The following is a 23,164-nucleotide window of genomic DNA, read 5'->3' as shown; positions in this document are numbered from 1 at the left end:
ACCTGCAATAGCAATTATGCTTATAATGGTAATTAAATGTGCTGATGTACAATAGCATCTAGTTTGGTTCAACAATCATGGCTCATAATATTTACATTTAGCGAATAAATTCGATAAATCAAAATAAATTAATATAAACCATAAGTTGAAGCAATAAACATATAAACATAATTTATAATGAACGTTAATAACTTAAATATTATAAAAAATAATTTGAATTTTATCTAATAAGATAAACGAAATAGAAAGTGTCATGATTATTATCATTTATATATTTTATTATTAGTGTTATTGCTTTTTATGATTTATAATAATATAAATAATGTCAACCAATTTTTTTAAAAATTGGTATAATATCAAGGTGTAGAAGGAATTAATACTACGGACATTTGAATGATGAAAGCATCATATTCCTAAGCATAATTAAATTGGCATCACCAATACATATATACTTATATATATTTTTCTATTTGAAGAGTGGTTTTTTAAAATTTAATATAAAATGACCAAAATATTATTTTTATGAGTGAAACCCTCGAATTTTATTTACCACACTCAAAAGTAAATTAAAAAAAAGTCTAAAAAATGGTTGGTAAACTATATCTTTATTCCTCTAAGAATAATTATTGACGTTGGTTGACACTTGACAATACAATAAACACAATGAAAGTAAAAAAGAATCTTAAAAGATCAATTAAAACACAACAAAACTCATGGCTAAAATGTGTCCTATAAAAAGGTTATAACACCACTATCATGCAATTGTCTAAATCAAACCAACATCTTTTAAGTTCTTCAAACTAAAGAAATTAAGATCATGGAGAGAAGGATATGCAACAATTGCCATAGCCAACTTCAGGTACCTCCCAAGGCCACGACCATTCGATGCAAGTGTCAGGCGTTGTACACCGTCGGATCATCATCCTCCCCTCGAGTTGATCATAACGGTTCAACCGCCCAAAAACAAGTTCCAAACTCTTCCATGAAACTTTTAAGAAGCAGAAACATCAACAACGACAATATTAGTATCGAAACCTCACCTTGGCTAGGGTTTAGCGCGAACCTGTTAAACTCAACACGACGTCAACCGAGAAAGGCGCTTCTTATTGGAGTAAGTTATCAAGATCAGAAATATCAGCTCAATGGTACTATTAATGATACCAAGAACATGTGGAATTTGCTCACATATCAACTTAGATTTCCAAAAGATGCTATTTGTGTGCTAACAGGTACAATGAATTAAGCTTATAAATCCATTTTGTAATTTAATTTGTAACATTTTGTTTCTAACTCAATTTTGCAATTTAGACGACAACTTGAGCCTCTCACCCACAAAGGAGAACATGCAAAGGGCATTGAAGTGGCTCGTCCAAGACTGCCAATTCGGGGACTCTCTAGTCTTCTACTTCTCGGGTCATGGCCTTCGACAACACGATTTCAATAACGATGAGATTGATGGCTACGACGAGACTCTCTGCCCGGTTGATTTCAAGACGGCTGGGATGATTTTCGATAATGACATCAATGATGTTATCGTTAAGCCGCTTAAACCCGGGGTCAAACTTCATGCCATCGTCGATGCTTGTCATAGCGGAACCATTCTCGATCTAGAGCATGTCTATAGCAGAGACAAGTAAGACAAATATTGTTTTTCACTTTTCTTTAAACCTGTTTATGATCCTACATTTTCGACAGAAGACTATGGATTGACAATAAATCACCATCGCGTGCCAACAAAAGCCCGATTGGAGGAGTAGCAATTTCATTGAGCGCCTGCGCAGATAATAAAATGGCTGTGGATACGACGGTATGGATTAAACATAATCACCTCATTAGAAGGAATTAATCTATAAATATATTTAAACTTGGGCGGACAAGTGCAGGCATTTTCAAGAAACGCGACGGATGGCGCTTTAACGTACATTTTCACAAAAATAATGAAGGAGAAAGGCGGGAAAGTAACGTATGCTGAGTTGCTTAATGAGATGCAGAAAATGATTGAATCTGTGAATGATTCATTATGCTTGAAATCATCCCTGATCAAAAGACTTTTCAGAAACAAGATAGTTCAGGTACACTACAAAATACAAATTGATTAAGCTATTAACTTACAAAACGAAACAAATTATGATGTTTTTGGTTATGCAGGAGCCTCAGATATCAGCTTCACAAGTGATTGACATAAACGGGTACCTGAATTTGTAGGAACGATGACATTTTCAAATAATCTTCTGTTGTTTGCAGTTTTTCCTGTTATGATTTTCATTTTCGTTATTTTTGAGTAATAATAGTTTGCGAGAAGCCTTACACCAACTGGAATAAGATTTGTTAAGGTTTGGCCAGTCCGAAGAAGGATTGTATGTGAAGTGATGCAGCCATAGAGACAGAACATTTTCCTGCTGCTGTTCTTCCAATTCCTCGATCATTTCTTCCAATCCTATCTCAATATCTGTTCTTTCGCTCAGGCTCAAAACAGGAGAATCAGTCCCATTGCTAGCTTGACATAACAATGGCAGCCATGCCATCAATATCTTCATCTTTATCAACCTGTATTCATCTGAAAATCCCATGTTCTTGGCTTCCTTGATCAAGAACACTTCAAACAAGAACAATTAACTCTATAGAATCATATATTTCAAATTGAAACTCAAATTCAATAGTCAATACAGAAGAAGATTTCTTACCAGAAACCTTGAGTAGAGCTCCCTGTAAACGAGATTCATAAGAAAGAGACACCCAAGCCAAATTCGTAGCAAAAGCCCATTTCTTCACAGCTTCTTCTACACACCCACAAGCCGTCATTTTCTCCGCCAGCCAAAGCAACTCCGCCGCCAGCTTCTCAGCCGACCCACCTGGTCGGATCAAATACTCCTTCTTACCAAACCGATTCCCATAATTTCGAACCGCGCGCAAAACCCTTTCCACCATGAAATCATCTGTCGCCGCATCTCCACCGCGCTCAGCTGCCGCGGTCTCGAGTTGACTCAGAGTCGTCGAAAAAGCGGCGGACAAAGCCGAGCAATTGACATCACGGAGAACCGAGGAACATTGCAGGAGATTTTCTTCGATCAGTGTCTCTGCTAGTAGACGAACAGTCTCGTACTTGCGAGAACTTACTGGTATGTTGTTCATGATTGAGAGCAATTGGGAAATCGCGCGAGCGATACCGGAATCGCCATCGCAGGTTGTGGGTGGTGAACAAGTATCCGGCTTTGAGGGTTTTAAAGGGTATCCGTAATATGTTTCCGGCGACGGCGGCGAGGAGAAAGGGAATAGAGAAAGAAGGAATTGGTGGAAGAAGAGACATGAAGAGACGAGAAGGTAGCGAAGTAATTGAAGAAATTTGTACTGTTCCGTCAAATTGAGAAGCGATTTGTTTGTGAAGACGAAGATGGGCATGATTATATTCTTGAGAAGCAGAGGAGCCATGGTGGTCGGGAAGTTCTCCATTGGAACCTCTATCTCTCCGTCGTCTGAATGAAAACTATAGTGCCGTGTTAAGTGGTACACGTTTTATTCATCGCACAAATCACTCCACAAATCAATTATAGGTGATTTCATTTTTTTTTCTAAATAAATAAATTGAAATAAATTGAAAGGAGATTAACAAATCACTCTGTTGTGTTGTCAACAAAATCTCTATCAAATGAAATTTATCTTTACAAGTAGAAAGGAGTGAAAAAAAAAATACCGATATTAAAGATATATATTAAAAATAACTTACCATAATATATCGAAAATATCAATTTTAAGGTAGGCCAAATTTTCGATTTTAAGGTATGTCGAAAAAATTGTAAAATATAATACCGATACCAAAATTATTAGAACGGTATAAAATTTTTATATATTGAGATATATCAAAATAGTATTTATAAGTTTATATATATATATATATAATATTTATAAAAAAATAATTAAATAAATTTGATATTAATTTAATTATAAAAATATAATTTTTAAATAATATCAAAATATAATTATACTTAAGTATTTTTCTATATATATATATATATATCTACCTACCGATGAGATTAATTTTTTTAAGTTAATATGTTTTTTAAGTATCAAAGGTATAATAACACTGATACTTTACCAAAATTAAGGTAAGGTAAAAGTATAAAAAAAATTTATACCGAAATTAAGGTATATCGAAATCAAGGTATATACTAAAATCAAAGTAAGGTAAAAGTATACATTTTTTGCATACCAAAATTTTAGGTAAGATATATAGTATGGATAAAATATTAAGGTATACCGTACCGACTCATCCCCTACCCGTAGATTGATAAGTAATGTCGAAAAAAGTTTTATCGTACAAATCAAAAAATATATATATATATATATATGAGGAGTGATAAAGTGAGGAAATTTGGTGAGGGAATGACTTGTCATCACCTTCATTGGTTGTGGAAAATGTAAAAGTGGGAGGAAAGAGAGAAAAAAGAAAATTATGAAAGATTAGATTTAAAATCTCTTCAATTGAAAAAAAAAAACTTAAGAGGAGATATACACGTACTCGAGAAAGTATCATTAAGATAAATGACCCATATAAAAAAACTGAATAAAAAGATTCTAAGACAAAAAAATTCGATTCAATTAAACAAAATGTCAAACTAATAAAAAATAACACTAACTCACATCCGAAGGCTAAGAACAAAATGAGTTTACTCAAATAATATTTTTCTATTCAGCAAAAGCTGTGAATAACAGTTTAGGAAAATGCACATAAAAGAGAAGAAAAGGAAGCATATATATATATATATGTATAAATATTAGGGTTCACTTTTGCTGATCCAACGAATGACATGGTAAAACAAACTACTAAACAAGAGAAGAAGAAATGATAATCCTTCATTGATTCTATTGAAGCTAAGGAAAGAAAGAAAGAAAGCTTCAGTCAGTCAGTCAGACCATGTAAGTCATGCCGACTTGTACTAAATGGGAGTGAGGAACACTCAAATTGGCAATCCCTCTTCTGCAGTTCTTTCTCAAGAAAGCATAGAAGTAATTTATAACCAACTTCTTAATAAACCAAGATTCTTTCCTTGCTCTAATATCCCCATGTCCAAGAAGATAAACCACACCCGATTCCTTAGCTTTCCTTATAAACGACAACTCTTTGTCAATACTTTGTTCTTCATCAGCTGCCTCTGCTCGATTATTGCTGTTGCTGTTACCTCCTCCTGCTGATGATGCTGAAGCATCATAATCAGTCAACAGTGGGATACCAAGCGAATAAACGCTTCCGTTTGGGGCTATAAGAACTCTAGAGAACGAAGACTCCTCATTTTCAGAATCTTCATCTCCATCGCTTTCCAGAGATCTTTCCTGTGCTTCCCTGCGTATGAACTTCTCTAGGCTCTCAATCAGTAACTGTTCAAATGTCTGATGATTCTCTTTTCTCACATCCTTATAACCGTACCTAATTATTCATAATAAGAAATTAGACAAATGTTATTGATTTACACGTTATACTTGGATTGAAACAAAAGGCGCACTCACCTTGCAATACAGCGAAATATATGGTAGTTTTTCGGGCAGACACGTCGAAATAGGAATCTTTCACTCTGGGGCACTACAGAGATAGGAACATACTTTATGCAGACAAAGATTATCATAGAATGAACTGCTGGAAGTGTAGTCAAGAAATGACCAAATATTGCGGGTATGCCTTTGACCAATTCATTGTAGAGTAGACCGATACCGGGAGCTCTTACTGTTCCAAGATTACAACCTAGTTCCCTCATCAAATCCATTGACAGCTTTTGCTTGACTTCTGTTTCGTACTTCAAATTGCTGCCGTAGTTCCAAATGTACATTATGAGGAACATCACAACAGCGAAAACCAATACAATCCAGCTTCCATCTCCCACACTCCCCAAAACTGATGAGAAGAATATCAACTCCACTCCCAAGAAAAAAACGATAAATACCAGCACAATAATGATATTAATCTGCCATATTAGAAGCATCACCAGGGTAACTAACACCGTAGTCATCATCATGATGCCCAGCTCAGCAATGCCTGTAACCCAAATCCAACATCAGAAGAAAAAGAAGGCCCTTTTGATGATGGGTTATTTGAATTTAATCCAAGAATTTGTGACTTTGTGTGATGTAAGGTTTTTTCGAAACAAACTAATATTTTTGTTTTTGGTGGGAAAATCTTGTGGGACAAAAAATCTTGTGGTTGTTTGAGTTAAATTACTTAAAATGTTATAAAAAGTCAAGGTAATTTGGTTAGTGCAGTGATTGATAAACAAGGCCCCCAAATAACCCATTAATCAACAATCTAAATATTTGACAAGAACCCTACATCAGACAACTTTAAATAGAAGGCCAATCCATATAGCAAAATATAAGGGAATAAAAAGTAGGTGAGTAGTACCGTATGCATTTCCCATCTCGTAGACATTTGAGATGGAGCAGACGAACACTATAGCAAATGTCAGCAGAAACCAGTTTATAACAGGTATATATATCTGACCCATGAATTTCCGGGAAGTATGAATAATTTTAAGGCGAGGAAAACAACCGAGCGCGGTCGATTGCTTAATGCAAGAAAATGTTGCTGTTGTCATAGCCCGGCTTGCAATCAATGCTGCAACATTTGCAATGAGAAAGACAGGCCAGAAAGCACTACCTGAAGTAAGAAATGTAATAGTGTCTTAGACATTAGAAAAAAAACTACAAAGCTCTATGAAACCAATCTATATCAACATACATCAGTTCACATCTAGTAAAGTTAGAGAATGTACATGCACAAACAAATTAGCATGAGACAGTTTTTTTTTTAATATTGGAAGCTAGCATGAGACGTAGTGTTAATTTGATTCAGCTTAATTGGTCCAGTTTATTCACATCTTGATGTGTTTGATATGCTTAATTGTTGAACTTATTTAATAGTTATTTTCAGCTTATTCACAAGAGTTTATTCGTCCAAACCTGCGATTTGCAACTTAGACACATAATCAAACGAGGGCGTAATGGAAAATTTAAGGTGCGTTGAATAAAACTGAAAATTAAGTGTTGAACACTGATTTTTTTAAGTGCCAAATTAGTTAGGTGTTCGACAAATAAATATTGAATAAACTAAATGAAAATATTTAAATTATAAGTATTGTATGTTGATTTAATAAAATGTTGAACTAATATCGGGAAAGTACTCAAAGACTATTTTACCCTTATAACGACATAAAATGATTCATTTTGAGGTTAAAGTTGTCTTTTGTATGCCTTAATATATTACCAAGTGAAGGCATTCATAGCTTACCGAATTAAGTCAATAATTAAGTGGTTTTAAATAACTTAATGAAATGACCTTAACTGAAATAAGCACAAAATTATGGTGTTGTCAAACCCCGCCTTACTTGGAATCGAGGAGAAGAATGCTTGTGTTGTATCACCATAGTTATCCATAAGATATGCAGCTTGACCAAGATACCCCAACAGAAGACAAGGCAGCACAAGAAACACAAAAGTAAGCTGCAACAAGACAACAACAGGTATTAAGGTCAATGACAAACGAGATTCAACACAAGAAGTGGCTCCAGCAACTTCTGAGACAATGTTTTACCTGAACTGATCTCACAGAAAAGTAGCAAAGATCTGCAAACATAGCCTCCGAACCTAGATACAAATATGATAATCAGCAAAACACAGTCAAAGTTTACCAACACAGACGTTTAGAGATTCATAACTCTCTTCAACCAAATTTGAATAAGCCCAAAGTATTCATCATGCATAAGTGAAAAAGTATTTACCAGTTGCACATAGGAGACAGCCCCCAAGGGCATACCAGGCCTTAGTCGAGTTCCTCTTGAAAAAGTAGTAGATATGAAGAGGATTAAATGCCATCAAAACTGAACTATCATATTTCACAAGGTTGTAGATGCCAATGCCCGCAAGAGAACAAAACCATATGAGCAAGGCAGGTCCCACAGCAAGCCCAACTTTACTAGTTCCATACCTCTGAACACTGAACAAAACAATAAGAAATGCCACTGAAATCATTACCACTTGATCTGCAAGAAAACATAGCAAAACAAGAAGAAATATGAGTTTGTCCAAGTAAATATTACATACGACGAGCATATGAAATCAGCAACATGGCAAATCAAGGAAACAAAACATCACCCTAGCGATAAGTGTCCAATCCAACCATCCCATTCAAGGGTTCTCACTGAGTTTTCACACACTATGCAAACATCTCATTTTTAAACGATAGGAGTTTTGAGATCGCCAATAAGCAAACTTCTTCCATCATCTACTTATTGTCATTGAGAAATCTATTTTCATTTGATTAGTTATACTTTTCAGTCGAAGTTTCTTCTGGAGTTGATAGGAATCTATGATAAATTATGGACATATATATATCTACCATCACTACCAAATTATTGAAAACAACCAACTGACTAACTTTCCACGTGAAAACTGGTACTCCTACATTTTCCCAAGGTCACCTGTTTCCTAAATTAGATGAACGACCCATTTGGAAACACATTTTTGTGTCAGATGTGGAACAAGATGATATGGCTGCTTCAGAAATTTATTGGCAGTTTCTCAGCTGGATCCGGATTCATATCCAATTCCATAAACAAAAGGTGTTTCCATAGCATTTCCTAACTAGATTAAGGATCGGAGATTAAGAAAAGGACACAGTTAGCCTACAAGGACAATTATTGTGTAAGTTATAATCTCATACCTTCCTTGATTGCAGAAACTCCAACCTTCAGACCACCAACTGCGGACATCACTGCATAAAGTAGGAGTATAAATAAAGAGCTAGACCACTATGAAGACTAGCCACATGCCTTGTTAAACTCGATTTAAAAAAGGGTTCCAAACAAGCTCATTGGTGCAAAAGGGTGTTAAAATCTTTAAACATATGAAGTGGGAAAGAATTTTAAACCAACCTGACATTGCTGGAGTGACGACACCATCTGCAATCACCATAGAAGTACCAGCAAGGACCAACATAAGAAGCAGCTTTTTCAGAGTAAGAGAATTTTCAAGTCGTTCCTTTATTTTTAATGACCTCTCAAGCTCTGGAGATGGAACCTTCAGTCTAAAGCTCGATATACGGGTATCAGATGGATGCTGATTTGGGAGAAGACTGACCTTAGCATGCCTACATATAAGGGAATACAAGGCAAAGGTACCACCTGCAACAATTTTAGATTATGGCACATGATTCTTCTTCCTATACGCGAAAAAACAAATAATGCATAAAGTGAACATACCTTCACCATCGTGATTGGCCAATAGGACAATAAGTACATATTTGATCAATGGGATCAAAATCAATGTATACAAAACAAGTGATAATGCTCCAAGAACATCTTCTTTGCCATTGGCAGGGGCCTTACTGAACATCACACTGAAGGTATAAAGTGGACTAGTCCCAACATCACCAAAAACAACTCCCAGTGTCTGAAAAGCAAGTATGACTTTCCTTCCTAAGGTGGCATCCTATCATAATAATCACAAAATTAGACATCCTCTTCACCACAAAAATATATCTTTAGTTCAAGAAATGCACCTCATAATCGTTACGTTGTGCACCAGGGACCTCAAGAGCTTCAACATCAAATGAATCAATACGAGGCCCTGTACGTATTAGTCTTTGCTCAACGTTATCATCATCATCCGAATCAAGACCCGTCTGTGGGATCCCATCTTCTCCAGTCCCGATCTCTTCCTCGTACTCTTCCTCCTCGTCCTGAAACACCCACCTCGATTCCACCGAATCCACCGACGAGTGTCCCCCGTTCTCCATATCGATCTCCGATCCATCCTCCTCCATTGCTCCCCTCTCAATAATTCGAGTCCCTGTCTTCAAATTCAAGTCATCCGCCCGTCCGTTTCCTCTCTTTATCTAACTGTGAACAAGTTACAATTGGTGAAACCCTATAAAATGAAGAAACAGCGAAGAGGAGAGAGGATCCGATGAATAGATTGGAACATTAGGACTTCTTTAACTCTGTTTGTGAACACCACTTACTGTACGGGAGGAAGCTGGGTATGGCTGTGATCGATTCCGTCGCCACCCTGTTTCATTCGGGATCGCAGATCAGAGATTTCTGTGTGATCGATCGATGGCTGATGAACTTTGTGTTAATTGAAAAAACCCAAAATTAATAATAGTAAAAGATTGCTCCTTTTGCTGATTGGATAACAATACACTTTCAATACTCACAAAAATGAAATTACCGATTTTCTTTTGGTTAGAAATATATGTCATCTTATCTATAATGTTTCTTATTATTGTTTTTAAAGAATATAATATAGTCAGAAAAATTATATTAATTATAAAACAAAAAATCATATTTTTATTTTTTTGCTAAATAAAAAAGTCATTTATATTATAACATTAAAATGACACAATAATTGAATAAATAATTTTATATAAAATAAACATAAAAATGGTCCAAAATCAAGATCCTCTCTTAAAATTGGTTCTTCAATCTCATCCTAGATTCTCTATTAAAATGACACTCTATTAAGTGAGGTATGTCAAAATTATAAAAAATCATTTCAATTCTTTTTTTATATATATTTTATTTTTTATAAAAAAATTATTATTATTTAATTTATTTGATAATTACATATAAAAAATAATTAATAACCTATATCATATAAATAAGAATAATTGATGATTTAAATATTAAATTATATGAATAATTTACCTTTTAATATTAATAAAAGAATATAATTATAATATAATTTGTTAAAGGTTATAACTGTTTTAAATTGATAAACGATGATAAGGATTGAAATAGAACAACTCAAAATAATCGTTGAAATTATGCTTACTAGATAAATGATAAGTAACACAAGAGAAGATCCTATTATAATTGATTATATATATATATATATATTATATATATCAAACAATAAGAAATTCATACAAATATTACATTTTCAAATAATTCCAAATAAAATATTAATATAATAACTTTTTATTGAAAATATGAAAAAACAATTCTATACCAAATAATTAAAAAATGTGAACGAACCATCAACAATTTAGAATATTATTTGAACTAAGAAGATCCTCGTACGATGCACACAATAAAAATATATTGTTACAACATCCGCGTTCAAAAGTTGAACTTATATATATATATAAATTTAGATTAGTTAGTTAAAAAGTTGAACTTATATTGTTAAAACGTTTCGCGTTCATCAAATTTGGTGTTGAATTTAAAATATAAAGTGTTATTAGCTTAGTTGGTTAAAGAGTTGTATTTATTTTGTTAGGTTGCGAGTTCGAAATATACCTATAACATTTTTAATTTTATTTTTAACCGTTTCAAGTTTATAGTCGGGTCAATCCAGAATCCGACTCAAATATCTATTTATTTTCACATATATATCTAAATTAACAACAGCTCTCGCCCCGGCAATCCGAACATTTTCAAAATTAAACATCATTATATATATATATATATATATATATATATATATATATATATATATATATATATATATATATATATATATATAAGTTAGTTAAAAATGTCCCGCGTTCATCAAATTTTAGTGTTGAACTTAAAATATAAAGTGTTATTAGGCTAGTTGGTTAAAGAGTTGTATTTATTTTGTTAGGTTGCGAGTTCGAAATATACCTATAACATTTTTAATTTTATTTTTAACCGTTTCAAGTTTATAGTCGGGTCAATCCAGAATCCGACTCAAATATCTATTTATTTTCACATATATATCTAAATTAACAACAGCTCTCGCCCCGGCAATCCGAACATTTTCAAAATTAAACATCATTATATATATATATATATATATATATATATATATATATATATAAAAGTTAGTTAAAAATGTCCCGCGTTCATCAAATTTTAGTGTTGAACTTAAAATATAAAGTGTTATTAGGCTAGTTGGTTAAAGAGTTGTACTTGTTTTTGTTATGTTGCAAGTTCGAAACATATCTTTATCATTTTTAATTTTATTTTTAATCGTTTTAAGTTTATGTGCGGGTCAACCCAAAATCTGACTCAAATATTCATTTACTCTCACATATATAATCAAATTAACCATAGCTCTTGACCCGACAATCCGGACACTTTCAAAATTAAGCATCATTATATATATATATATATATATATTACAAAATTACGAGACAAAAATCTAATTCGGCTAACAATATATCGAACAAAACAAACCCAGCATCAATTAAATTTGAGTGATAAACCTCCTTTAATTATGAAAAATTATTTTAAAAAATGGTTATTTTTTTTCAACCTTTATAAAAATAAACAAAAATAAAATTATATCATTTTTTTTGTGTGTTAAAATTTATATTATAACATTTATTTTAAATTACATTAAAATAAATTGCAGAAGTAATGCATAGGAAAAACTGAAGTGGAAATTGCTGTGAGATTTTAATTTTATTTGATTTATTTTGGTATAAATAAATAATGGAAGAGTTTATGATTATGATAACAAATTTTCATACAAGTCAATTACACTACACGCTCCATGATTTTATATTGTTGGGTTCTGTCTCGATGTCGGCACAAGGCACAACACAACTGAAATTCAACAACGCTAAATCACAATCGTCTAGATCACAATCGTGTGGGACTTCAACATGTGCACGGTATAATACGATCCAACACAACTAACAAAAATAAATACACGGAAAAAATACATAATTATGAGTATTATAAAGTAAAATTTAAAAGTTTAGTTTGAAATGTATTAAATTTATTAGCCATTATGTTATATTAAGTAATTATTATTACATTTAAAAATAAAATAAAAAAAATCAAATAAAACAAAAAAATTATTATTTTTTGTTGCCGACAAAAGATGAAATCGATGTTCATCTTCGCCAGAGTTCTCCAACAATACTGGCAGCGAAATTCACGACCTGCAACTTCACCAATAGAAAGACAGAATTTTATATATAGTCCTCCAGCCATAATTATGTCCATTATATATATAAAAAAAATGATTTATTTATTTTTTTACACACAAATTTGAGTTAATTTTTTGTTTTTGTTAAATATAATATTCTATTTAGACATATTAGATTTTATAACATGAGTTCTATTTTTTTAAGTTGTTTATCAACCTTAAGATAAAAACAAATTTTTCTGTTCATGTTTTTTTCCATCAAGAACGTTTTATAAAACTCATTAACACCACTTAATTCATTTATATTAACACCACTTAATTCATTTATTCGATTAGTTATTTTTCACCAATTTATGGAACTCACATCAATTCAATTAATCAGTGAATACTTCACCGATTTGATTGAAATTTTAATTTTCAACTAATAACAAGGGGTGTATGATAACACTTTTGTTTGGTTTATAAAACTTCCGATAATTTATCTTTTTCAATAAAGAAGACTTAAACATCGTACACAGCGTGTGCAAGTTAGCACGATAGGGCGGTCCCTAGGGACACGTGCCAAAATTAGAGATGTCGTTTCTGACGTGGACCAATAAAATCCGAAGAAGTGATCAAGTTGGGCAATTTATTCTCATCCACGAATTTTATGCCCATCCTTTCACCAGCGGTCAGCATGTGATCTCCTTGCCACGTGTCAGCCATGTGTAGGACATAAATTTTGAAGTATTATTAAAACCTATTTATTCTCTCTAGAACCATCTAGACTTTTCTACTTTCTGAGATCTCCAATTCATCTCAAGATTCTGAATTCAGCTCTTCAATTTCCGGTGAGTTTACAAACTATTAATCTGCAGTTTTAGCTTCTTTGATGGACCCATGTTTTAGAATTTGAAATTTTGAATTAAGACACAAGTATTGGAGTAATCTGTCGGTCTTATCATGTTCAATATGGAGGATTTTGAGGTTGAGAACTATTGACCATGGATTTTAGATTTTTCTATGAGATGGGTTTTTATGAATGTTGAATTCTAATTATTTGTAATATTTTTGCTCTTTTTTCATTGATTTGGTTAATAGAGGGCAAGAAGAAGATGGTTTTTGGAATATAATAGTGATATTATCAGAACAAAGGCTCAAACAATAATAAACACAGGATAGAGAGGACTAAGGAATGTCTGATTTGTGCATCTATGAGGTATGAAGCTTCTCCTTGTGGATTAAAAGTATGGAAGCTATGTTTTTTTCGGGTTTTACCTGGTTAACCACTGCAAGTTTGTATTGTCGTGTTTCTTTCTCTCGTTTCATTATCAAAACGACAATAAAACTATAAAGATATGGACTAAATAATTAAGTTCAGTATCACAAAGAATCCACAAACCCTATTCTTAGATATTTGCTTTGATGTTTACCAAGTATGCTGCTCATTTTCTCTTTAAATATATTATTTGTTGAAACTGTGTTAATCTATTTACAGCTTGGAGACGTTGTATTGAATGATTTTGATTCAGCCAGTGACGATCATTTAGTGCCCGGGTCTAGCGACGAATGTTTTAATGAAGATGGATATAATTGGGATGAAGCTAATGTTCTTCCAAGTAATGCTCGAAACACCAATCAGAAAACTGCCCAAAAACACATGCAAATTATGAACAACGTTAAGGGTCCCTTGATGGAAAGGAACTCATGGTCTGATGCTCCAGATTGCAACTTTTCACTTTTACATGAAAGTAACTCAACAATGGAAATGATGAATTTGATATCTGCTGATGACATTTCCCAAACAGGCGAGCCAAGTTTTTACGGCACCAACCAAATTTATGGGTGGTCTGATCTTGGAAATTTTGAGGATATTGACGGGATGTTTAGGTATGTAAATCCTTCATTAACACAGTTATCTGTAAATATGGCATTAAAAAATTGAACATAATGTAAGATACTCTTATTTTACCATCTTACAGCAATGGAAGTTCAACATTTGAGATTGGTGACATGTGCGAGGAAGAAGAATTAAGTTGTTTTTTACCTTCACACGACGTTGACGGATTTGAAGCAGTGTCAAGGTCAGCGTCAAAGTTCCCTTCATCTGATTCAAATCCGTTTGGTAACTCACTAAGCTATTGTGAAAATCCGACATCAAACTGTATAGTCAATCATTCAAATGCAGATAAGGGATCTTTTCACTTTATACCTGGTTCCCATTTATCATCAGATTGTACTGTGCCTACAACCGTTGTTGGTAACTTGACTTTCATGGATGGGATTGAGACAACTTCGACAAACAAGAATGGGTTTAAATGCAATGATCAGGTTGGTAGCTGTCATTTATAGTTTCATGGTGTATCTCTGATCCTGAATGAGATGTTAACAGATGTCAGGGAAGCACTTGTAATTAACATTTAAATTCTTGTTGCAGACTCAGCTCGATATGGAACAATTATTGATGCATCAGAATAACTCATCCAAAAGAAAAAGGAAGGATTTCTGCTTGGAGAATGACAATGGACTAGATCACACTTCACAGTCAAGAACCGACTCCTACGACTACTTGCAAAATCATGCAATTTTTACGGATCAATATTATGACCATCATCACTCAGATCAGTTTTCCATGACTGTGATGCCATCCAGCGCCATCTTGGAGAACAATGGTCCTGTATGTTTTTCCGCAAAGGAGTCTTCCTGTTTACCCGATCAAGTAAAACCTTCGGAGAATTCTTATCAGCTTTCATTTGAAGCTCCTGATGAGAAAATAGTTAGTCTACCACTACCAGAAAGGCAAGGACATCATTTCTCGTGTAGAAATGATTCAACTTACATGGATTTTCAAGAACAATCAACCGAACAGAGCCTACTACATGAAGAAGCTTCCCATAGAGGTTCTGTCTTAGATGAAATCTCATTGGAAACATCTGGTTTTCAGATGCTTCAACAAATCATGGAAAAGGTACAATTTTTACAGTTAACTATTTACTGGGAAGTGAAAACAAATTTATGAGAATTGGAACTGAATTACAATTCAATTCATTATTTTAAGTCATCAAGCAAACACAGAATTTGGGCAAAATTTGCCTCTTATTGATCTGAGGTTTATGAGAATAACTGGACCTGTTCTTTTTTTTCAGTTGGATGGAAAGACAAAATTGAGTATAAGAGACGGGTTATATCGCCTGGCAAAAAGTGCAGAGATACGACATAAACATGCTGCAACACTTGGTGATAGTTCAGATGGTATTGATGGTGCCAGTGGATCCCTGATGACTGAAATGAAGTGAGTATTTCTTGATCAATCTTTTCTGAGGTTTCTTTATGTACTGTTAAGAAAAGAAATTCTAATTGTAAAGTGACTACTTTTGCAGATCAAACGAAATTGGGAACACAGAAGCTGGTACTAATCCTGTAGATCGATCAATAGCACATTTGTTATTCTATAAACAATCAGACTCATCTGATGATCCTCAATATCCTAAATTGGAGCTTCAAGTAAGAACTGATCTTCTTCTAGTTTTGACTATTTATTGCTCAAAATATGAAACTGACATTATTGTTTTGTTTCAGTCTAATGACAGATTAATATTTCCACCCACTCTTCTGTCTGCTCTCTGTGAGTGAAGACCATGCATCCCTTAAGGCGAGCCATGCAGCCATGGTCTAATGTTTTGTGCTTATAAGGGTTCGAGAAACTTAGTTTTGTGCAGTTGTAATTTTGGATGTAAGTTTATTATTTAGGTTAAGTAATGTTGGTTTTTTGACCCCCTTTGATAATCTTGTGTGTAGTTTTGCAATGTCTTTACAAAAGATTAAAACCTTTTTATCTTTTTTTTATATATAATAAACATCTTTTCACATATGTTATTCAGATTTGAGTCTATGAAGCATGGTGACTTTATTCTCACTTTGTTTATTTAGTAGGCCCTGTAAGTAGACATTTGAAGAACACTTTTGACAAATCATTTGTGAAAACACGCCGATGATTCAAAGCTTGGCTGGTTGGATGGCCCGGCCCCATTTGTTTTCTTCATCATAATGTTAAATAATGATAAGCCAAGGCAAGCCTTCAAAAGGTTTCTTTTTCGGTGGAGAGGAATCAATTCATTATAAGTCATGAAAATGTATAGTCATTAAGTGTATGGACAAAATTATCATCTTTTCAAAAAATACACTATTTCTATTATGCGAATTCATATATTTAATTTTTTTTTCTATCGTTAACAAGAAGTGGATATTCAATCCGCGAGAATGTGTTTGCGGGTTATATATTTAAATGTGTTTGCGGGTTATATATTTAATCCGCGAGAATTAATCGCATTTTAAAGGAGAAACATAACCCAACGTTAAAAAAAAATTATATATTTAAAAATATTGGGCTTAACCTTGAATTATCAATATATGGACATTGTTCATAGTATTTTTAATTTCATTAAGAAAAAAATGGTGAGTGTGATAAAGTTAAGGACGGTGGATATAATCATGGAAGGTCTGATGGAAAGAAAGCATGCATCAATCCCTCCTTTACATGGAATAAAGTAGAGAGAATTCTTATTAAATTATAATTCACATCCAATATATATATATATATATATATATATATATATTAATATTAATATTAAGAATAAACATTCATTGTTGTAGTTAAGTTTTAAGAGTAATATATAAGAGATGAAGATTATGAGGATTAAGGTTGAAGTTGTGGGCAATAATATATTTTTTTGATATTTTTTTAGTTAAAAGATTTGTTTAAAATTGTTATTATGCAGTTGTCTTATGCTTGATTTTACTTAATTAATTATTTTAAAATTAATTTATAAACATGTTAGAATAAAATTATTGAATGTATATCTAAAAAATTAAAATCCAATTATAAATTGATTTAATATCTAATATATATATATATATATATATATTAAAATATCAACTTTTTATTAAAAAAAATATAAAATGTGTTTAAAAAATTAAAGATTGAATTGGTGGAGACTTAAAAGATGTAAATATTTTTTTTTTTATATATTTTGTGTTCGCAATATATTGATAATTTTAAAGTTAGTCATTTTTACTCTTTTTACTCTTTAATGACAGAGAATGTTCATTACGATTTCATATGAGAGAAGTTGTGGGACTCTAAGTTCCCATCGAAAATCTGGTTTTTAGATGGAGTGTCATGCATGAAAGGATTTTAACAGATGATAAATACATGAAAAATAGTGTATTATGGCAAGTCGTAGAATGTTTCATAAAGAGGTGGAGTCGGCGCCTAGCGTGTTCTTACACTGTGATGGAGTGATTGCGATTTAGAGTTTATTATGAAATATGACTGGTATTCAGTGAGTTATGTCGGAATCCATCGTTAGTTGCTGGGGAATGTGGATAGAGATGTTGAGTTCGGTTGGTCTGAGTTGTTGGGTCTATATCTCGCTTATTTTCTGGTAGACCATTTACTTGAAAAGAACCGTTGAACATTCAGTTATCGTTATCGACCTATGCGTTTAATTTATTATGACAATCGGGGAGATTTAATTGGATAAACCATTATGATCTTTTTTAAAGATCTTCATGCTCGTTATTGATCATTGGTGAATTATTTTGTGTTGTGTTTTTCTTTCAATTTCTGTAATATTTTTATCGTTAAACTTAATTGACTCTCATTTATATCATTTTGTATGGAACCTTTAAAAAAAAAATAGAAAAAAAAAATAGAAGGAAGAAGAGAAGCAAAACCAATCAGAGAAAGAAAATTAAAATGCTACTAAGATAAAAATATATATATATATAATTCATCCCAAATTTTTCTTTTAAAATGTTCTTTTATACTTTTATTTCAAATTGTGGTCTACCACGTAATGAGGGTATATATATTCAATCTAAGTGATATAAATTCTTTATAAAATATAACCAATATACAGAGTTAGGTATAAAAAAATTAAGGAATACCCAATAAATATCTGATACATCTAATAGAAGAAATATATATTTATTTAAAAGACTGAAAAAAAAATTGAGATCCTAGTTATATTTTATAAAACGCATTAAGAAATAGAAACAAAATAGTGTTCAAATATATAAGAATTAGTTAATTAAGAAATGGTTAATTGGCGTAAATCTAGGGATAAAGTTTCATATGATGAATTGCACTTGTAAAGCACAAAGCAAATTCTAAAATAATATTTTGCTCCTCTCTTTGTCTGTAAAAAGCAAACCCAAACAGAACCTAAGAAAACCAGCTTTCTTCACCTCCTCTATAAGAAGAACGAACAGAGAACACTTAGATTTCCATTGAAGTATCAACTAACCAATTTCGCTCTAATCTAAAATGGCAACCACGAGAAGATCAATTGCGATCGTACTAATCTCGGTGGCAGCTCTGATTGTGAATATGGCGGAGTCTGCAGCGACTCCAGCAGTGGATTGTACAAGCCTAGTTCTAAGCATGGCAGATTGTCTTTCGTACGTGACCGCCGGTAGCACAACGGTGAAGCCAGAAGGTACCTGCTGCTCCGGCCTCAAATCGGTACTCAAAACCGACGCTGAATGTTTATGCGAAGCGTTCAAAAACAGCGCACAGTTTGGAGTCGTCTTAAACGTCACTAAAGCATTAGCCCTTCCTTCTGCTTGCCGCGTTTCCGCTCCTTCCGTCAATAACTGTGGCTGTAAGTATTTTTTACTTGCTTCAAATAAAAAGTTTGTTATCTAACTCACAATTTGTCTTCCTTCATCTTCACAGTGGTAAATACCGCTCCAAGCCTTCATGCTCCTGCTCCGGATAATGCAGTTTTGGCGCCATCCATCTCTCCAGCGGCGGTGGACATATCTCCTTCACCATCATTGTCGAGCGCAAATGAGGCATCGCCTTCCATGGCTCCGTCAAAAGCAAGTTCAGGCTCATCGACTCTTTGCGTTTCAGCTGGATCTTTTGTTGTGGCAATAATGGCAAGTTTAATCTTCTATTCTTTTTGAGAGTTCTTGACCACTTGTGAGGAATTATTTAATGTTTGCTCTCATATATTTATTTAGTAAAGATCATTTTGTGATGATTATATGTGTGTGATTGTTTTGTTGATTCATTTTATGACATTATTTTGTACTTCATATTTGTTGCTAATTAAATACATAGTTACAAGGAGATACATAAATACCTTAGGATGCAATATTACCATAGTAAACTGTCATTCCTTTTAAATAACCATTCACATAACTTTCCTCAATCTGCAATGATCATATCATAAACCAATTAGTTCTAAAAAGGAGAAACCTGTTGAAATAAAGTTAGTATAATTCTACCTCGATATTTAAAGGAGGAGAAGATAGCCATGAAAGCTCCTCCACTTGACCTAAATCCACATTCCGAGGTAGGAACATGATGATATTAGGAGTTATCGATTGTGAAACTTGAAACAATGATCGGCTGCATCACGAAATAAACTACAATTGAATCGAATCGGGAACTAAAACTAAACAGCAGGGAGAGTAAAACTAAACAATGTACCCATCTTTTGGCTTCAATTGATCGAGAGTGAAGTTGTGAATCCCTTTATATGATGGACCTCCCCATGGTGGTGAAAGAAACACAACATCTCCCTAATATAAAAGAGTTAGAATTCAAATTTAGTGGAGTGAAAATGGAGCGGTTACCTTTAGAAATGGTGCAAGTTGGAAAAAATCGCCAACAATGAAGTCAATACAGTCTTCAACACCATATATCTTAGCATTATTGATTGCCAATTCTATTTTTCGAGGATCAATGTCGATAGCAATCACATGATGACACCTGAATGAGGAAATTACAGATATGATAATCGATAACAGAGTCAGTTATCTTCGTTGCTACAGTTCTATTTATCAACTTACTTTCTGGCGAACTGAATCGCATTGCCGCCAACTCCGGCGAAGGCATCGATAACAACAGATCCGGTGCAGCGATCAGCCTGTTTTATGGCTATATCCTCAGGAGTGACTGAAAACCATCCTTCTTCGTCCATTTGTATTCCTTCATCGTATCTCGAGAATAGATTGTATCTTTGGAACCAGTACTTTTCAATCGAATTAAAAGTTAATTTTACTTCTTTCGATTTCTTCTTCGTCTCGAATCTCACTTCTGGTAAGATTAAGACACAGCAGCTCCAAGTTTAGTCATCTAGAAACATGCAAAAGAAATGAGATATAGACAAAAATGGATTTACGAAGTCTTTTAGGGCTTACTTCTACTTCTTCCTTTAGCGATCTTAATCCGTTTCTTCAGTCGACCGATCACTATCTTCTTCTTCTTCTCGTTCATGGAATCGTCGATTGCAGCTTCAACCTATCTCTCGCCAAATTCTCTACCTCCGTGCCAGTAGCGGTTTTGCTGAGTGGTGGTGGGCTGTTATTGGATCTCCGGTTTTCAACTCAGTCCATTAGACAATTGGGTTTATAACTTCCACCAATAGAGAAATTTGAAGAAATGACCTAATAGGCCTTAATGGGGAAAGTGCCCGGCATAAATTAAATAGCGTCGGCAATTTTTTTTTCTGACGAAAATGTCTCTATTGCGTGAACCTGACGTAATTTTTTATTTTTTTATTTTTCAAAAAATTTTAATTATGATTTTTTTTTTGAAAGAAAATGGCCCAGTTGTGTCACGCAATCGCGTCAAACAACCCCAGTTGCGAGACGGAAAAAAATTTCATATCGCGATTCCGGTTGCGTCACGCAACCTCCGACATGGGCAAAATCGTCCAAAAACAGTAAAAGGGGTCACCAGCATTTTTTTTTTTCTTATCAAATTTCCCCACCAATAACTCCTCACTTTTGTTTTTGTTTTAATATATTTTAAATTCATTTTTATACCATACATATAAATTCAAGTTAAACTATTTATAATTACTTTGTTGAAAAAAAATTCATATCGCGATTCCGGTTGCGTCACGCAACCTCCGACATGGGCAAAATCGTCCAAAAACAGTAAAAGGGGTCAAGCGTTTTTTTTTTCTTATCAAATTTCCCCACCAATAACTCCTCACTTTTGTTTTTGTTTTAATATATTTTAAATTCATTTTTATACCATACATATAAATTCAAGTTAAACTATTTATAATCACTTTGTTTATTTATTATATCCGCTATAGATATATCAAATATTGAATTTAATATTTTTTTATATATTTAATCTTATAAATATAATAATTATATTACTACATTTTGTAAACTAAATTTAATATAATTAATAAAATAAAATCAAACTGGTATGTGATTTTTGTACTCATGAATAAAAAATGGAATAAATTAGAGTGTTTGTTTAATGTTTCATTTCAGCTTGATCTCATTCCGTATTATGTTATGTATAGACTATCTCTTTCACGATGTTAACTCTTTTATAATTATAATTATAATAATGATTTTTTTTTAATTTATTTACTTAAATAAAAAATTTCATATAAATTATTTAAAATAAAATATAATTAATAAAATATTTTTTTAATAATAATTACAATAACTAATAATAATATTATAATTTTTATATAATTAATTTTAAATATTATATATTAATAATAAACATATAATAAATTAATTAAAATATAAAAACTTAAAAATAAAATAACAATTTTATATAAAAAAAAATATATTTAAAAAATTAAATATGAAATATTTTAATAAAAAATATTATTAAAACAATTATACCATATAATATGTATTATTAAGTAAAATGTTATATTTAGTTTGATCAATTATTAATATATAATATTTTATAATTTTATAATTTATTTATAATTAGAAGAAATTTGAATCATTTAACTATTTTTTTTATAAGTATTTTAAAATATATAATATAATTAGTAGATAAGATACTAGATGTTGAATCCAAATGTTATCAATGAATAGTTTCCAAAGTAAGTTAAATTATTCTCAAAATAACTTAATTTAATATTCAAATTCAGTTTTTTATTTTTTTATTACAATTAAAATTCATTATATGTATAGATATATATTTTTAAATTATTATTTTTATAAATTTGATATATTTAAATTATTATTTGTATAAACTAAATTATTTATATTTTGACATATATTTTAATTTTTAATTTTTATAAATTTAATTATTTATATTTTTATATATAATTTAAATTTGATTGTTTATATTTTAATATATATATATTAAATTTCAATTATTATTTATATAGTGTAATAAATATTTCCTTAAATAAGAAATGAATTATTAACGATATCAAAGTCAACGTATTCGAACCGAAATGGATAACCCACGAAGACGAAGGACCATCATTTGTGGGAGGTGTGGCCAAGAAGGTCA

At 32.2% G+C, this 23,164-nt stretch overlaps 6 protein-coding genes across 10 annotated transcripts; 3 read left to right on the top strand and 3 right to left on the bottom strand.

Moving 5' to 3' along the window:
- Nucleotides 1-782: 782 nt before the first annotated feature.
- LOC124937467 (metacaspase-1-like) lies at nt 783-2,263 on the top strand. 2 transcript variants are annotated; one of them, XM_047477735.1, is made up of 5 exons: nt 783-1,229; nt 1,309-1,633; nt 1,699-1,807; nt 1,884-2,072; nt 2,149-2,263. In XM_047477735.1, exons 1-5 carry the CDS (start codon nt 818-820, stop codon nt 2,203-2,205), a joined length of 1,092 nt encoding a protein of 363 aa, XP_047333691.1. In that variant the 5' UTR covers nt 783-817; the 3' UTR covers nt 2,206-2,263. The 2 variants fall into 2 exon arrangements, with proteins under 2 accessions (XP_047333691.1, XP_047333690.1); XM_047477734.1 differs by having other exon boundaries at nt 1,696-1,807.
- Nucleotides 1,996-3,518, bottom strand: LOC124937466. Its single transcript, XM_047477733.1, has 2 exons — nt 2,685-3,518; nt 1,996-2,596 (listed from the first exon to the last, which is right to left on the bottom strand). Exons 1-2 carry the CDS (start codon nt 3,448-3,450, stop codon nt 2,220-2,222), a joined length of 1,143 nt encoding a protein of 380 aa, XP_047333689.1. The 5' UTR covers nt 3,451-3,518; the 3' UTR covers nt 1,996-2,219.
- A 1,213-nt stretch (nt 3,519-4,731) lies between these two features.
- Nucleotides 4,732-10,182, bottom strand: LOC124937471 (potassium transporter 7-like). Of its 3 annotated transcripts, none has more exons than XM_047477740.1 (11): nt 10,004-10,182; nt 9,542-9,909; nt 9,243-9,471; nt 8,916-9,164; nt 8,705-8,755; nt 7,764-8,024; nt 7,577-7,629; nt 7,371-7,485; nt 6,389-6,643; nt 5,503-6,025; nt 4,732-5,422 (listed from the first exon to the last, which is right to left on the bottom strand). In XM_047477740.1, exons 2-11 carry the CDS (start codon nt 9,803-9,805, stop codon nt 4,906-4,908), a joined length of 2,517 nt encoding a protein of 838 aa, XP_047333696.1. In that variant the 5' UTR covers nt 9,806-9,909; nt 10,004-10,182; the 3' UTR covers nt 4,732-4,905. The 3 variants fall into 3 exon arrangements, with proteins under 3 accessions (XP_047333696.1, XP_047333695.1, XP_047333694.1); XM_047477739.1 differs by having other exon boundaries at nt 9,542-9,881; XM_047477738.1 differs by having other exon boundaries at nt 9,542-10,182.
- A 3,399-nt stretch (nt 10,183-13,581) lies between these two features.
- Nucleotides 13,582-16,735, top strand: LOC124940224 (protein LNK1-like). 2 transcript variants are annotated; one of them, XM_047480714.1, is made up of 8 exons: nt 13,582-13,715; nt 13,966-14,083; nt 14,363-14,754; nt 14,847-15,195; nt 15,302-15,832; nt 16,011-16,156; nt 16,245-16,368; nt 16,444-16,735. In XM_047480714.1, exons 2-8 carry the CDS (start codon nt 14,060-14,062, stop codon nt 16,495-16,497), a joined length of 1,620 nt encoding a protein of 539 aa, XP_047336670.1. In that variant the 5' UTR covers nt 13,582-13,715; nt 13,966-14,059; the 3' UTR covers nt 16,498-16,735. The 2 variants fall into 2 exon arrangements, with proteins under 2 accessions (XP_047336670.1, XP_047336671.1); XM_047480715.1 differs by lacking the exon at nt 13,582-13,715 and adding an exon at nt 13,737-13,851.
- A 2,410-nt stretch (nt 16,736-19,145) lies between these two features.
- LOC124938637 (non-specific lipid transfer protein GPI-anchored 11-like) lies at nt 19,146-20,002 on the top strand. The gene is made up of 2 exons (XM_047479114.1): nt 19,146-19,529; nt 19,604-20,002. Exons 1-2 carry the CDS (start codon nt 19,193-19,195, stop codon nt 19,834-19,836), a joined length of 570 nt encoding a protein of 189 aa, XP_047335070.1. The 5' UTR covers nt 19,146-19,192; the 3' UTR covers nt 19,837-20,002.
- Nucleotides 20,003-20,145: 143 nt separating this feature from the next.
- On the bottom strand, nt 20,146-21,193 carry LOC124938635 (trimethylguanosine synthase-like). The gene is made up of 5 exons (XM_047479113.1): nt 21,079-21,193; nt 20,728-20,974; nt 20,512-20,647; nt 20,366-20,457; nt 20,146-20,284 (listed from the first exon to the last, which is right to left on the bottom strand). The coding sequence occupies exons 1-5, from the start codon at nt 21,152-21,154 to the stop codon at nt 20,146-20,148; spliced, it is 690 nt and encodes a 229-aa protein (XP_047335069.1). The 5' UTR covers nt 21,155-21,193.
- Between the last annotated feature and the right edge of the window lie 1,971 nt (nt 21,194-23,164).

Source organism: Impatiens glandulifera, chromosome 5, assembly GCF_907164915.1.
Source record: "Impatiens glandulifera chromosome 5, dImpGla2.1, whole genome shotgun sequence".
Lineage (NCBI taxonomy): Eukaryota > Viridiplantae > Streptophyta > Magnoliopsida > Ericales > Balsaminaceae > Impatiens > Impatiens glandulifera.
This window is presented reverse-complemented; position numbering and strand designations above follow the sequence as displayed.

Coding starts and splice junctions, on each gene's coding strand:
- LOC124937471 (XM_047477738.1), bottom strand. CDS start 9,805: ATGGAGGAGGATGGATCGGAGATCGATATGGAGAACGGGGGACACTCG. Junction 9,165..9,242: donor GGCCAATCACGATGGTGAAG/GTATGTTCACTT, acceptor AAATTGTTGCAG/GTGGTACCTTTGCCTTGTAT. Junction 6,026..6,388: donor CGAGATGGGAAATGCATACG/GTACTACTCACC, acceptor TTTGGGTTACAG/GCATTGCTGAGCTGGGCATC.
- LOC124938637 (XM_047479114.1), top strand. CDS start 19,193: ATGGCAACCACGAGAAGATCAATTGCGATCGTACTAATCTCGGTGGCA. Junction 19,530..19,603: donor TTCCGTCAATAACTGTGGCT/GTAAGTATTTTT, acceptor TCATCTTCACAG/TGGTAAATACCGCTCCAAGC.
- LOC124938635 (XM_047479113.1), bottom strand. CDS start 21,154: ATGAACGAGAAGAAGAAGAAGATAGTGATCGGTCGACTGAAGAAACGG. Junction 20,975..21,078: donor CGCTAAAGGAAGAAGTAGAA/GTAAGCCCTAAA, acceptor TAATCTTACCAG/AAGTGAGATTCGAGACGAAG. Junction 20,458..20,511: donor AACTTGCACCATTTCTAAAG/GTAACCGCTCCA, acceptor CTTTTATATTAG/GGAGATGTTGTGTTTCTTTC.
- LOC124940224 (XM_047480714.1), top strand. CDS start 14,060: ATGTCTGATTTGTGCATCTATGAG. Junction 16,157..16,244: donor TCCCTGATGACTGAAATGAA/GTGAGTATTTCT, acceptor CTACTTTTGCAG/ATCAAACGAAATTGGGAACA. Junction 16,369..16,443: donor ATCCTAAATTGGAGCTTCAA/GTAAGAACTGAT, acceptor GTTTTGTTTCAG/TCTAATGACAGATTAATATT.
- LOC124937467 (XM_047477734.1), top strand. CDS start 818: ATGGAGAGAAGGATATGCAACAATTGCCATAGCCAACTTCAGGTACCT. Junction 1,230..1,308: donor TGCTATTTGTGTGCTAACAG/GTACAATGAATT, acceptor TTTGCAATTTAG/ACGACAACTTGAGCCTCTCA. Junction 2,073..2,148: donor TCAGAAACAAGATAGTTCAG/GTACACTACAAA, acceptor TTGGTTATGCAG/GAGCCTCAGATATCAGCTTC.
- LOC124937466 (XM_047477733.1), bottom strand. CDS start 3,450: ATGGAGAACTTCCCGACCACCATGGCTCCTCTGCTTCTCAAGAATATA. Junction 2,597..2,684: donor AGCTCTACTCAAGGTTTCTG/GTAAGAAATCTT, acceptor TCTTGTTTGAAG/TGTTCTTGATCAAGGAAGCC.